The 16,103-nt window shown below is 42.5% G+C and overlaps 1 protein-coding gene and 1 non-coding gene across 2 annotated transcripts; one reads left to right on the top strand and one right to left on the bottom strand.

Moving 5' to 3' along the window:
- The first annotated feature begins 1,898 nt into the window (after positions 1 to 1,898).
- On the top strand, positions 1,899 to 11,945 carry LOC117004028 (putative short-chain dehydrogenase/reductase family 42E member 2). Its single transcript, XM_033074466.1, is given in 11 exon segments — positions 1,899 to 2,240; positions 2,765 to 2,860; positions 3,827 to 3,884; positions 4,485 to 4,603; positions 5,663 to 5,738; positions 7,183 to 7,265; positions 8,506 to 8,643; positions 9,633 to 9,698; positions 10,332 to 10,395; positions 11,048 to 11,121; positions 11,697 to 11,945. Coding segments are annotated over 11 exon segments (1,365 nt in total).
- A 1,472-nt stretch (positions 11,946 to 13,417) lies between these two features.
- Positions 13,418 to 13,499, bottom strand: TRNAL-UAG. Its single transcript has one exon. It is a non-coding gene; the product is annotated as a tRNA-Leu (tRNA).
- Between the last annotated feature and the right edge of the window lie 2,604 nt (positions 13,500 to 16,103).

Here is a 16,103-nt window from a genome sequence, read left to right on the forward strand (position 1 = left end):
AATGCAGAATAGAAAACCATTAAGTGAAAAGCTACTTCCAAATGAGAGCATTTTAGCTGCATGCAAACATTCAACTTTTCATATTGCTTTTACTGGACAAATAGCTCAGGGTCCATCCTGGATTACACCAACACTCTTCACAGGAGTGTAGGCTCTGAGCTTGTTTGAATGCTCCTCAGTGAGGATCAACCAAGGAATTCGCTGGCTTTGTGGTTGTAAGTCCCTGTGGAGTCCCATTGTTTCAGTCCTGTAACACCAAACCTGTGTTTGGTATTTTGAATAGGATGCTTTTTACATCACTGTTATAACAGCACTGATTAACAATAATTGGCTTCAATACATCGATTTATCTTTCTTACAGATGCAGTATTTGAGATTTTAAACCAATCATCAGTACCAATTGGGAATAGCCAGCTCTCATTTCTGTGGGTCTTTACTGAGTCTCAATTAATGCTGACTCTTGAGTTACTCCTACTCTAACATAACTGCAGTGTGTCTTTAAGTGATTAAAATTTAATGTGAATGTTCAGACATAGCAAAGCTGTAACAAAAGAGGTAAACGTGTTCAAAGCCTAACTTTTACCTGGAATGGGTAACTGAAATTCTGCAGTCCGGACCCTTTTCACACCCTCCCAGGCTCAAATGACCACAGGGAGGCTCAGGTGGCTTAGTGCTTATTTGTTTATTTGTGCGTCTTTGGGAATTCCTGCTACTTTGCAGGTGTCTCAGAAGTTCTGCATCTCTATGAGCAATGTCCCACCACCGACTGTCCAACCAGTAGGCAGGAGGTGGTGTTTTCTTCCTGAACAACCTGTTCAACAGGTACCTCGGTGTGACCGGAGCCCTCACTACTGACTGATGCTTTTCAGCAGCAGTCACACCTGTGTGAAGACACCAGGAGGTAAGAACCACCATAGCATGCTGTGGGATCCCAGGGATGCTCTGGCAAACCCAGGAACACCGTGACAGGCTGTGGCATCCCCAGGATGCTGTGGGCTACAAGGATGCTGTGCGTTGAGCAGAATCTAGGGATGCTGTGCAATCCCAAAGCTGCTGCCGGATGAGCGGAACCCAGGGGTGCTGTGGGAGCCTGGGGATGCGGTGGGATGTCAGAGGTGCTGCGGGAGGAGGCTGCAGGCGGGGCCGGGCCGGACGGTGCTGCCGGAGCCGTTCCGGGGGCACTGCCCGAGCCCGGCCCGCGGCCCCAACGGCCCCAACGGCGGGAGCGGCCCGAGGGGACGGGAGCGGCCCGAGGGGACGGGAGCGGCCCGAGGGGACGGGCGGGCCCGGCCCTGTGCGAGCCCCTGCGCTGCCCCCGGCCCGTCTGCAAGTGAGATGCGGAGAGCCCCGCCGGGGCTCGGGTGGCTTTGAATGTTTAATCGCGGCCGGGACAGGGACGGGGTGTCGGAGGGAGTCGGTAGGCGCAGCCTCTGAAATGTCCTGACTGCCGGTGAGGAGCCCCTGGAAGGGCAAGAACCCCCATGTTCAGCAAATAACTGATTCACTGTTACTTTGTCCTTAATGCAGTTTTTTACCCTTTCTATAGTATAGCAGCTATTTTATTCGAGTTCCCCTCGAAAGCGAGGGATTGGATAGCCTTGTTCTCTGATACACCTTCTAAAGTTATAACATGAGGATCAGGCATCCCTCTTCCCTCAGGAAATCCTCATCTATCTCAGCTCCAGCTCTGCAAATGATAACAACTCAGTGTATTCTTCATTTATGTTCAGCTTCTGGTACTTATAAAGAAGCTGAAAGTATCAGTTTTATAACTTTTCTCTGATGTCTGTCATGGCAGTAAACTGGGGACTGTAAATTTTGGTTTGTTTTTGTCTTTATCTCTCTTAAACAGGCTGCATTAAAGTCAGATTTTGCTGCTGTGAATAGATCTTTTCAACATGAAGCTCCCTGAAATTGTCTGCATCCAGGACTCCTATGGAGCAATTCTCACCATATAGAAGGAATTTTTACATCTATTTGGTAGTGCTGGGCACTGTTACATTGACACAAACCCAAAAATGAGTGGAGTGGCAGCTCAGGATCGCCAAACCTCTGATGGCAAACAGAACAAATCTGCCAGAGCACACCATCAAATCAGTATGAGAGCCGTGGTGACAGGAGGGGGTGGCTACTGTGGATACAAGCTGGGATGTGCTCTTGCAAACATAGGAGCTTCTGTTGTTCTGTGTGACATACACAAGCCTTTGTGGATGATTCCCAATGGAGTGGTGTGGATCCAGGTATGATAAATAATATTCTCCCAACAGTCAAAGTTAGCTCATTTGCCTTTTCCATAATGTCTTACTAGTTTTCACAGAATCCAAGTATCTAATTGCCAATTATTTCAAATTTGAGTAACCTTTTAAACTGTGTGAATATCCTACATGAGTTTTGGTGAACGGATTTTAAGGATTTTTAATGAGGAAACCAGCCAAAACCTGTAATGTATGGAGCAGTTTCACTCCTGACTCCTCAGGATCCTGCTTTCATCCAGACCTTAGTTTAATCACCTGTAGAATAAACACAGGACTACTGTGAACCTTAATGAATGTCTTTAAAGTCCTTTGGGTTCTATGGAAGAAAAGTATAATTATGAGCACGTAGTGAGGTGTGCCCAGTTTTGAGTCCCAGGATATTTGCACAGCAGCTACAGTCCTATATATGCATTATATATATGGATTCCTTTTGTGCTAACCCACTGTATGACAAATGCTCACCTGTAGCTTTGATTTCATGTTCAAATGTCTTTTCTTATGTATTACAGACAGATATCAGGGATTACAATGCCATACTGGAAGCCTTTCAAGGAGCTGACTGCGTGTTTCACGTAGCTTCATATGGAATGTCAGGAATAGAGCAGGTGAGCCCACACAGTTTTGGTTTTTTCTGTGACTGCAGAGACTTTGATGCTGTAACACTGCATGACAGATTTCATCTCTTCATATTGCCCTGCTCTTTTGGTAAATTGCTCTGTGCAAATTGGAGTGCCAGCTGCAAGCAGGCTGCTTGCAGAGTGATTTCCTCTCCATTAGAGGTTCTACAGCACCCTGGGAAGGTGTTTGAGATGGAAATGGCATTGCAATGTTCTGAAATTCTATGAAGACAAAAGGAAGGACAAGGGAGGCTGGTTCCCTCCAAAACCCTGATTCTTCCCTAAACATTCACATGGATCTCCGAGGTGTAAGGTTACTAGGAGGAATAAAACTTTAACAAAATTATAAATTATTTCTATATCTGAATTATAACAATATTTCAAGTCTTTAGTTGTTTGCCATTGGGTAAAAAGCTGTACAGATGCACTTGATGTAGGACTCTGAGTCACAATTTTATTATTAGTTACAAGTGCACACACACACACACACACACACATCCACAAACAAACACGTGCCTTTCTTACTTTATTTAATAAGAAGAACTTCAGTAATTACCCTGCCTGGATAGAACAGCTTACTCAAAGTTGTTTGCCACTGAGCAATGCATAATTGGAATTGCTCTGGTTAGAGGCAACTGGTCACTAAAGTGCTACCAAAACACAGGTATTTAACATAATGCTGCAAGATATACAATAACTGAACATATATTTTTAGAAGCACACAATTTTCTTTGCTTCAAGCAGTCTAGTCCGTAAAAATATAAGAAAAATACAAGTGTAGTTTAAAAAATAATGATTAGATTTCTTTAAGTTTGAAACAGTGGTCTAAATAACATTTTTTAAATAATTAAAGCACTAAATTTTGTTTATTTGGTGATATTTATAACATCCCCCTATTGAACTGAATATGTATTATTACTAAAAAATGCACCAATTTTTTTTTTCTTTTCCTAGTTGCATAAAAAAGAGATTGAATCCGTAAACATTAATGGAACTCGATTAATCCTTAATGGTAGGTATTTAACTGTGCCACTGGGGGTTAGTGCAGGATATCAAACATCATATCTCATTTAGAGAAAGCCTGTTGGCCTTTTTGGCATACTCTGTTACCAAGTACCTTACATTGGTGGCAGAAAATGAGGAATCACATCCTGGGGGGGTTTATGCTCAATTCTACTACGAGGTGTGATATGAGAGCCAGCACTGTAGTTCAACTACTTCACCTTGCTTGACTGATGTCAGAATCTGTATCCATGTAAGGAGTTAACCAATTCCCTGTGAATTATGTAGCTGTTAACCTGCTTGCTAACAACTTGTGCACAGGCAGTGGCAGCCCTTGAAGCAGAAGGACTCCTGTCCTGATGCCCAGCAGGCTGGAGGAGCTATCCTGAGGCACAGTGTTGGCACCCAGCTTAGGATGTACCAGACAGTAAAGCCCTTCCTCTACACTCAGGTCTTCCCTTTAAATATGCTCTGCATTTCAACTCACCCAGTCACAAGATGGAATGATTTTCTCTTTTAAGATGTGATACTTTCTTAGAAAAAAATGTCACACAAACTTTTTTCCCAAATAATTTTCCACTATAGTAATGGGCTTTATTCATTGCTGCAGCATGCAAACAACAAGACATCCCTCGGCTGGTGTACACCAGCTCAGTGAATGTGGTGTTTGGAGGAGTTCCTATTGAAGATGGGGATGAGGAATCTTTGCCATACTTCCCAATTAACAAGGTATTTTGTTGTATTGTATTTTCAAATTCCTCTGTTTACTTCCATGTTTCTGAAAAAGCCTGAAGTTTTTATGACAATGTTTTGCCTGGTGCAAGTAACCAGGCACAAGCAAGGTGGGATGAGAGTTCAAGAAACCTGGTCTAGTGGGAGCTGTCCCTGCCCAGGGAAGAGGAAGTTGGAATGAGATGATTGCTGAAGTCCCCTTCAACCCAAAAGAAAAAAGAAAACTCTTCACACTCTTTGAAGATGCTATTCACAACCTTGGCACATCAGTTTTATGTACATCAAAGTATATATTTCTTTGTTTTCCTATTAAGGCCTTGATTTTGGAAAATAATTCCCACAGTGACACATTAACATCAGGGATATTCCACCTGGGCATGAGAATTCTGTTATATGGCTTGGTGCCTCTTTAGCTATTTATTATCTACATGATTTTTCTGCTTTTTCCTTAGAGGATGACATGTATTCAAGGTAGAGCTGATCTAGAAAAGCAGCCTATTTTTTATGGTTTTATTGCATTTAATTTAAAAAGAGAAAGTACTTCTGGCTGCTTTGCATACACAGTTGTTTTTTGTATCCCTCCTCTCTCCATCAAGTACTTCACAGTCTTTCAAGAAGTAGAGATGGAGATAAAATATGAATATTTTTTTATAACATTTAAAATAACATTTTCTCTGGGACAATGCCACATGGAAGTGAGCAGGACACTTCAGGCTGAGTATAATGACTTCAAAACTTGGCATTTGGCTTTTCTGTTACCTGAAGAAGAAATCCAGATTACAAAGTAGTGATCAATTACATTCCTGGCAGCATTCAAAGCATACATATATTTATTGCTTCTCAAATGTGCTGAAATTAATTAACCAGATTTGCATACACAAAAATGCTTCCTCCCCTAGAAATATTCATGTGTTTTACCCTGAACCTAACACCCCACAGCTTCTGTATTTTGAGGTATTTGTTGCCATGTGCTAAGTAAAATCTAGTGCAGAAGAGATGCTTCTCTGTCCTGTCATTTCAGGAACAGATACAAATGTATTTGCTTTTTCTCTATAGCTTGTGGATCATTATTCCAGAACCAAATCAATTGCAGAACAAATGGTACGAGCAGCTAATGGATCTTCACTAGCAGGTACTTTTCTCTGACTATGAATTCACAGTAGAATTTATTCCTCCTCTTGTTGTTCCTCCCTAAAATCCTGTGTCCTGTATCAATCCTTAGTGGACAAGATCACCCAGCAGTTATGAAATTAAGTTACCAACCCCCTCTCACAAATTTATGTATTTTCATTTTAAAAATACTTTTAATTGGTTTTAAGTTTCCACAATGTCTGTAAAAGGTTTTAGCATGGTAGCAGTAAGTTCAGTATGTTAATGAAAAATAATAAGACAGCTCTAAGTTAAACAAAAGCAAGTGTTTAATGGCACTGTCTCATCAACATAAGTAAAACACAAATGCTGATTGTTACATACCACACACCCCCTCAAGTTATATATTAAAATCTGAAGTAGCTACCTGAGCCTAGAGCCTGGAATTATTTATTACTGCTTCCCAAAGTTTTCCATGTTGAGGAAGCCAGTTATACACTTGAATACTTAAGCTCACCTGTGAGATACTATAACTGCCAGTGCAAAACAAATTAATGTAAAGTGCAACATGATTCTATGTGACCAAGTGATACTGAGCTAAATTTAGCTGTGGACAACTTACAGAAAAGACTCTTCACTTGATACTTGCAGAGGGCTATAACAGATAGAAAGTCCATGATGGGAACTCCATCCCAACAAATTATTTTGTTTAAAATAAGAAGAAGGTTTTTTCCCTCCCTTCATTTCCTTAGCAGTTCTTCACATCAAAGCCCCTCCTGATTTCAGGACCAATTTGTCAATGAAATAGAACCAGTCAGTGTTCCAAACATCCCATTTTGAGCCTGTGCCATAACAGAACTGAAGATTTTATATGTTTACAAGTACTGTTAACAACAGTTATTAGCAGATAATGAAACTGCCAACTGATGTACATGGCAAGATTTGATTTTTATGACCCCACTGAAATTATCAAGAGCTCTACCTCACTCCAGTGGGAACTGCACCTGCTGTTGAGGGAACCTTTCAGCTCTACCTTGTACTGCTAACAGGTCACTGCTTCTCATCAATAATTTTTTGTGGGATTAGTTGGTTTCATTCCACTACCCAATATATTTTCAAACAACCTGCTCACTTCAGTGAATTCATCACCACAGCCAACACATTCATTCACTGCTCTGGCACAAGAACAAGGGACTGATTAGAAAGAGATTTTTTAACATTTGGTATTTTCTATTTTAAATATTTTGGTATTTTCTGAACACAACTATGCTTGCAGGACTTCTCTGACTCTTATGTTGCTATTTTGCACGCTCTGATTCTCCCATCTTAATATCCAACTAGCAATGCAGCACCTTGTGCTATGTATTGTTTCTTGAGGTAGTGAAATGAATTTAGAGTAAGCTCTGCTGCTGCAGCCCTTGAGTCATACAAAGATATAATGTAGTGATGTGAAGGTCTCTTAAGAATGATCTTACCCCATGTTTTAGGAGGTGGACTACTTCACACGTGTGTTCTTCGCCCACCGGGAATCTACGGACCAGAAGAGCAGAGACACTTGCCAAGGCTAGCAGTATGTCATTTGAATTTTTTAACCAGCAGAGTTTTCTATGATATGGGTAAAAAGCTGAAAGGAGCATCACTTATTTGTGTTATAAATCGACTGATCTTATTGGGTAGTAATTCAACAATTCAGTCGTCTGCTGAGGATATTTTAACTTTTTTTAACAAGCATTATATCTGTAAAGTGCAGATGTAAAAAGCATTTTTTTAAACACAAACACATGAAAATCCAGCTTTATAATTTAATGATTACTTTAAGATTCAGGCCAATCCATGATATTTCAAATGTCTGTTTACATGCAACTTACACCAAATGGTTTTAAATATTAATGAAAAGAGACACAGCAAAATATCTTATTTCCAGTCTCAACTATTAACAGCTTTCACTGTCCAATGAAGCAGGTTCCAGAGTTGGAAGCACCCTCTGGTACAGCAGGTTACTGAAGGGCAGCAGCTGAGGTGTTCACATTTTACCCTTTTTCACTTGCTTTTAAACTGCAGGGCCAAGAGATGACGTTTAGAACATGATCCCTTTAGAGTTCTGTGAGCCAGTTATTTTAAAAGAATTAGGGTAATATAGAGTTACACACAGCTTTCAGGAAATAATAGATTCTACTTGACCACATAGTAGATATTTTTGGTTTGTGGCTGAGGTAGGAAATTATATTGCAGTCAGCCAAAATATACTTTATCATCTTGTAAATAATTTTAAGAATGGAAAATGTCATTTTTGTTAAATCTGAGATTTTTTAAAGTTCCTTTATATTTTTAAAATATAATATTTTAAAGTTTCTATTTAATTTTGAGCTTATTTGTTTTGAGCCAATTTTAAGGCATTTTGCAAATGTCATGTTTTGCAGTTTCTAACATTTACCTGTTTAATGAAAACTGGGATGCTTTCCTTCCAGCCAGAATGTATGTTCCAGTTTTTCCTAACCAAAGCTATTTGATAAATTGGATACAATTTAGGGAATACCTTTGATCCACTCAGAACTGTAGCCCACCTTTCCATACAATATTTTACTTATCCCTAGAATGTACTTGTATTGTTTGTAAATTCAGGACATACTGCAATACTCTTTTGACATTTTCTCATGAGCTGTTCCCTTGAATATTTTTAATTGATTCATGTATTTCTTTTTTTTTTTTTAAAGTAGAGCTAAACCTACATTTAGCTGGACAAGAAAGTACACTTTACCTCATTCTAAAACCCATTTTGTTATGGTTTCATGTTTGTTTTATATCTACAGAAGATTATTGAGAGAAGGCTGCTTAGCTTCAAGTTTGCAGACCCTACTGTTCAAATGAACTGGATACATGTAGAGAATTTTGTACAAGCTCATATTCTAGCTGCTGAAGCTCTCACTCCTGAAAAGAACTATAGAGCTGTAAGTACACAGTAAAACCACCACATATCTCATTTGACAGTGGATCCTGCCACTGTATCCTCTGCTACAGAAACCACTGCAGTAATTAGTTATTGTCCTTCAGCTTACCTTGTTGTCTGTGTTTTCAGCTGATAAATGTGCTAGGAGCAATGTGGGATGGGGCACAGTGTTGTTTCTTTGTGTTGGTTAAGAGATGGAATATTCAGTTCTGTAAGCATATCTCCATCTTTGCATTTTTAAAATGCAATATTTGTCATTTCTGGAAGGTGAACAAAGAATGTTCGCAATGTTGGAAATGAAACTGGAAGTTCAGGCAGATTCATCCTGTTCCCCTGTACAAGTTCAGATTTAATGTTCTGAACTGTGATGCTCAGTTCTTCCCATACCATATGCCAACAGAGGCACATTTCATTTGGGTTCATTGCTTTCAAAAACAGTTATAACTGTTTTCCTCCTTGTAAATGCAGCTTTTTAATCACCAGAAGCATTGCTCTGAGAGTATATTAGAAAGGGGTTCAAAGTAGATTAAACTCCTTTTTCTAAAACTCTGAGGGCAACAGGAAAGCAGGAACACAGACCTTGGCTACACAGGAGTCTTAAGGGTTCCAGTGAGCCTTAACTAGACCCAGAGCAGAACGTGTCCCACCCTTGGTGGCCACATGCCAGCAGCCCCAGTGAGATCCAGCTCCAGCTCCAGCGCTGTCTCTGCACAGTCAGCTCAGCCACTCTGACCAAGCACATCTCTACTAAACCATTTAGTCCAAGGCATGTGAATCACACAAACCACCTGTTCACCCAGTCCCTTGCACACAACACAGCTGAGTGAAACACCAGCAGAGAGTTTGTGACTTGCATGTGCATCCACTCATATTTGATACTGCTGTATTATTTTTAAGCTATTCATAAGGGGTGAGATTAAAAAAAAGAAGTCAACATACATGCGGGTATTATTTTTACTGACTTGTCTCTTCTCTACCTCTTTGTAACAGAGTGGCCAGGTGTACTTCATTCATGATGGAGAAAAATCCAACCTTTTTGAATGGCTGACTCCACTTGTAAGTGCAATACTGATCTCCAAGTACATTAATTTAACTATATGCAACTCCAGCTTTTGTGTGCATGCTACATGTTGTATGTTTGTTTTGGGTGTGAGAGTTCCACATGGAACTCCCAGAATGTGGGTTTAATTCCTGCTTCAATTTCAGTGTAACAAAGCCCACTCAAAATACTATATTAAAACAACTGTCTTCCCTGAGACCAAAGAACCATCTACACCAGCACCCTATCCTGAGCTATGACTCTTAATTTTTGGGGCATGCAGATGGGAATAATGGACATTTTGGGTGGGTAAAAAATATAAGTATTCATCTGTTCATTCTTTTAAAAATACCATGTTGTGGTTAATGATAGGCTCAAAACCATAAATACGTCATGATGTTAAATTAGGTATCAGCACACCATGACATTTTGATTAATTATTATGATTTCTTTCCTTAAGATAGGAAAATGACATTGTGTCTGTGGTGGCATTTAACTGGCATCTCCTTAAAAATGAAAAACAGTAAATACTGAGAGCCATGAGTTTTCTGTTTCAACAGTAAATATTTCCATAAATATCTTCTATATTGAAACTTAAAACTTGTTTGAAGTTTCTGGGGTTTTTCATTGTTTTTAAATCTTTTTTTCAGTTTGAAAGATTAGGTTGCAGTAAGCCATGGATACGTATTCCTACTTGCATAGTCTATGCATCAGGTAAAATATTTTATCAACATTTCTCTTTCCTGTTCATGTTACCCTCATTTCTAACTGTAATATAATATAGTTTTATTTGCCCACAGTTTTCATTTATAAAAATAATATTATTTATGCCTACCTAGTGTTCAGCAGTGTAAAATTCACCTCTGTGCAGTATGTTGAAACCAGGTGATCTCTTAGTCAAGTCCCACTAAAGCAGTTTTATGTTGGACCTAACAGATGTATAACTTTGTGGAGTTAATGATACAAAAAGTTAAATGTAAGACTCCATGACTTTATGAAACATGCTGAAGAGTACCTGTTTTGCTGCACAGGTAACTGTCCTGCTCTCTCCAGAATCAACCCCCCTTGCAGCTCAGACAGAATCCTGCTGAGTTCTCTGCTGCCATATTTTTAATGAAGCCTCATGACTTTTTCACTAGATCTGTACTCAACCTTTTCCCTTTTCCAAATCCTTTTCCCACAAGCACAACAATTAGATTAAATCCAGCCCCTTGTGAGCAAGTAGTCCTGATGGTGTTGGTAATGGTGCCCTGAGCTCAAGGTCTGTGATTATCCTTCATGAGCATTTACAGTGTGAGATATATCACAATCACAATGGCAAAACATTCATTGCTCTTACCTCAAGTTGAATTTTTTTGTTATGCAGCCACATTCATGGAACACCTTCATGCAATTCTGAGACCTATTGTTGACCTGCCACCACTGCTAACCAGAAATGAGGTAAAGTCTGGTTTTTTAAACTTTCCTTTACTCCTATGGGATCCATACATGTTACTATGAGGGAGACTTTAAGTCAGTAGAAAGTAAAATCCACCCAGTGCTACTTCAGCCTCCAGTTTCCAGGGCAAAAGCATGCTTTGTGTACAATTTAGGCACTATATTGTGCTTGGTTGCCAAGATTTTTGAAAAGAGCTTATGCTTGCAATCTGGGAGAGGCTTCTTCAGCTCCTCTCTTCCCAGTGTCAGTGTCCTGTATGACTTGGCTTGGCCTTTAGGCACCTACGAGAAGGCTTTGATCTGCCTCTTTGAGTACCTCAGCAAGACAACCTTTGCAGAACATTTTTTGTGGACATTAACAGATCCTACTTTGCATCTTTTAATGTCTCTTTGTGCTTTCAAGAATCTGCTTCTGAGTGGAGAATTTTAAAAGTAATGTGTGCAATACTCATGGGACATGGATATAATGTTGGGGGGGGTTTCTGTATTTTACATTAACTGTGTCTTTGCTACCATTTAAGTTTGTTGCAGTTGCCTGTGTAGTCATACCATTGTTTGTTGACTCTTTTGCCCTGTAGGTTATGAACATTTCTGTAACTCACACATTCAAAATAGACAAGGCACGGGCTCAGCTGGGGTACCACCCACTGAAGTATGACTTTGCTGATTCTGTGGACCACTACATGAAATCCAGACCACAACTCTCAAATTATCAACTCTTCCTCAATATTTTGGTTAGTTTAACTATCACTTTAATTTTGTTTTTTCTTTCTTTAAAACTTGATAGCCTTTCCGTTTTTCATTTTTTCAAAGAAGGACAACACTGACCCGCATAAACTGCACAGTCACACTATTGCTACCCAGATCATTCTAACCTCCACAATAATTACTGGCACAGTGAAACAAACAGGCAGCTACTTTTAAATATACAAACAAAATCATTACAGATGAGTGGCTGGATCCGAGAAATTAAAATACAATAAACAATAATTGCTAAATCACCGAAACACAAGCAGAGTCAAGATTATTGCCTCTATTTCAAACCAAAACAACAGCTTTCCATATTGATTGCTAAAGTAAATGAGAACCTGCAGAAAGAACAAGACCTGCAGACAGCCTGCAGTACTTCACCAGTGAAAAAAAAAATGGCTGAAATAAGGAGAAAGACTGACCACAGCTTCTCTCATGGCTCACTGCCTTGGGGAACAGAGGAACAAGCAAAGGCACAGACACTGCAAATAACACACCAAGTCTACAGAGACTTCACATTGTCTGATTTAATGAATTAGCTCTAGCACCACATCTAAGGGAAAATAAAAGTGTACTTGAAACATTGCTGAAGTCCCTGCTGTTTTTCTGCACAACGTCCCAGAACTGCTCCCTGCCCTGCCCCTGGTGCAAAACTGGGTATTTTAGTTAAATTGGAAGCTACTAAGCAAGTTACATTAGTTAAGTGTATTTTTGTCACGGTAGAGGAACCTGCCACTATGGGTTGCACATGTCTTTGCACAGCTTGCTTAACTCCTGGAGTTAATAACACAGCTCAGTTGCTCCTCAATTGAACTTAAAGGGCAAGTCTGTTTTGGCACCAAATTTCTTAAGTACAGCAGTTGTACTGAGCAAATCCCTGCAGTAGCTGAAGCGAACAATGTGCTTTTCACATCAGTGTTCAGCTAAAATGGACCTAAAGCACGGTCCGGGAGGCTCCAGCTTCTTCCCATCCACCACTCACGGTGGGAGTTTCAGAGAAATCTCCTTCCCATCTGCATCTTTCCAAGCTGTAACATGGAGATGGAACAACCAAAACCAAGATGAAAACAGGAGAGAGTTTGGGAAAGGACTGGGGATGAGAGCTTGAGAAATGATGGTCTGGAGGGGAATAATGATGGATGGCTTTGAGAATTCTGGGGAGGGTGCGAACACTGGCGCCTCCCCTCCGCCCAGGGCAGGCCGAAAAGCCCAGGTGCTGGGTGTGCGGGTTGCGGTGCTGTAACGCAAAGGCAGTACCCCTGAAAATTGCAGTGTTTCTCCTGTTATTCTTAAAACAAGAGACAGCTGATCACACGGGATCATCACACAGGTGATAATCGCTTTTCCCTAGTTCATACCACACCTTTATAAGATTGATTTTAATGGCTGTGCCCGACAGCCCCCAGCAGGCACATCCCCGCGGGGAGCCGTGCCCCGCCCAGGCGGTGCCGCTCCTGCCTTGCCGGGCCCGGGCCGCCCCCGCCCGCGGCTCCGCGTCCCCGCTGTGCGTGTGCCCAAAAGGAGCCGCCGCGGCGGGGCAAAAACAACTTGGCAGCGGTGGGATTCGAACCCACGCCATCGAAATGACTGGAGCCTAAATCCAGCGCCTTAGACCACTCGGCCACGCTACCGCCTGGCTGCTCGTGCGCCCGCCAGGCCTCTTTGACGGAGGGAGTGCCGCCGTTCTTCCTCTCTATCTGCGTACCTTGCCCATCCATGTCCGTGCACCGCACCGCCTGCGGTGCCCGCCGCGCCTCGTGAGCGCCGCTGCTGCCGCGGCCCGAGCACCGCTCTCCCCGTGCCCGCGGCGGCGCCGCCGGGCCCTGCCCAGCGCAGTTCCCGCCCCCGGCCGGGAGGTGGCGCCGCCGCCCCGCGCCCGGCGCTGCCTGCGCACGTGGCCCTGCGCTCGGCGGGACCCGCCGCGGGGCTCCGGCTCCCTCTCCCGGGCTTGGCCGGACCTCGGGCCTCGGCCCCTTCCTCCTCAGGGTTCCGGTCGTCGGGTTGCCCCTCGGGGCATTTTGTTCGCGGCAGGCCCAGGCCGGCACCTCAGCAAAGCTCTACCGTGCAGTGCGGTGGATCAGCTCTTGCTGGTCCTCGGGCGGGCTTTGCTCGGCTGCACGGATCCGCAACCCCAGCGGTGGCCGTGCCGTGGTCACGCAGGGTCGAGGGCAGCCCTTGGCTGGTGCCTTCGCAGCCGCGGTAGTCGGTGTGCACACAGCTCCTGGCCAGGTAGAGGGTCTGTCCTGCACCCACTGCCTTTCCTGCCCGCTTCAGTCGCCTCCGGCCCACCAGAGCACACGTGCTGCCCAAGGCCAGTGACCTTCCCAGGCAGCTGCTCGCTTGGCACCGCAGTGTGTCCTCAGCTGAACCATTCCCACCCAACACCGGAGGCCCCGCCGCCTTTATCTCGCTGGCAGCTGGTGGTCGGGGCTGCCCGTACACAGATTGCTGTCTTGCCACGTCGGTGCTCGCTTACCTGCTGAGCTGGGGCGTGCTGTGAGCAGGTGCTTCCCCTGTCCACCTCTGAGAGAGCTGGCTTTGGCAACCACAGCCAGATTCGGTCACTGGTGAGTAGAAAGATGAATTCTCATGTTCTAGGAGGCCTGCAGGAGAAATTTGTATAATTACTTTGTGGACAAAGCTAAAAATATCAAGACTAAATGCAATGTAATTAAAGCAATATGGAGAAATTACATCCACCACTGCCCTTCATCCCATAGAAAGCCATGCATTGGTGCTCCAGGAAGTTTTAGGTATGTGTTACATGCACCTCCCATGTGACTGGAGTGAAGTTTATGACCAATTTGATTTACCTTGTAAGACCAGATTCTCATAGGAGTGTGAGGGCACAAATTGTCCAGAAATTGATTGATTTATAGGCAGTTTTTAAATCTGCAGATTTAAACGAATGCAGAATAAAATTGCTCTGAAAGTTAACATCATACGGGATGTCCTTTACCTTTCAAAAACTACAGTTCTCTAGAACAATGTTTTCTAAAGGGAACCTTGTTTAAAATGAGCATACTAAAACTTTACAAGCTATAGTGCTCTTTGGAAAAAAATACATGCAGTGCTGAACATAGTCTATGGAAGAATAACATATTAGACTTGTAGGCCACTGATTTCCTAGGCTGTCATTTCAAATTTGATTTATAATATTTTCAAACAACAAAAGAACTGAATCAAACTCTTTAAGTGTAAAGGATATAAAACATAATGTATAAATAGAAAAGTAAAACTAGAATATACAGCATGCCTGGGCCAGTGCCTGATTTCAACATGTCTTTAGTTTTTCATCACAGTTCTTTTAAGGAACTGTTACAGACAATAGAAGAGAAGCTCCAGGCTTAAACCTGGGAATAAGTACACCCTTGCAACAGGGTAGCAGAACTGGCTTGTTTAAAAACATGAGAAATGTGTAGCTTGAGAAGGCATGACCTATGTTCCTGTTAGAGCAGAACATTCTCCACGAGGATTTATGGCAGAAGGCAGCTTGTGAGGTTCCCTTTAGTCCAAAATGACAAAATGATGCCAAGTATTTTGTGTCCAGAGAAGGGCAACAGAGCTGGTGAAGGGTCTAGAGAGTAAATCCTATGAGGAGCAGCTGAGGGAGCTGGGTGTGTTCAGCCTCGAGAAAAGGAGACTCTCTGCAACTCCCTGAAAGGAGGTTGCGGCAACATGAGACCAGTCTCTCCTCCCAAGTAACAAGACAAAAGGAAATGGCCCCAAGCTGCATTGGGGAGTGCAGGTTGGATAGTGGGAAAAATTTCTTCACTGAAAGAGTGTGTTAAACATTGGAACAGTCTGCCTAGGGAGGTGGTGAAGTCACCATCCCTGAAGTGTTCAAAAAACAAATAGACGTGGCACTTCGTGATAGTCTCGTGGGTATGGTGGGATTCAGTAAAAGGTTGGTCTTGACCTTAGAGGTCTTTGGCAACCTTAATGAGTTTTAAATGAGCTGCTCTCATGACATGTTCAGTCATGCTCATGTATCACACCAGTTACAGTATTCCACCATTATCAGTCGCCTGCCATGGCAGGTGGTGATTTTTTATCCATTATCAACACATTTTCACATAGTGGGAACCAGACATCTGGCTTCTCCTAGGCCTTCAGAATTCGTTTATGAGTCTGTGCTCTTCCCAGGCCCTGCCATGAAGCATCCTAACATCAGCCCTGCCAGGTGCTGCTGTCCTTGGGGTGCTCAGCAGGGCTGACAACACAGTGAGAAATGA

Source organism: Catharus ustulatus, chromosome 16, assembly GCF_009819885.2.
Source record: "Catharus ustulatus isolate bCatUst1 chromosome 16, bCatUst1.pri.v2, whole genome shotgun sequence".
NCBI classification, from domain to species: Eukaryota; Metazoa; Chordata; class Aves; order Passeriformes; family Turdidae; genus Catharus; species Catharus ustulatus.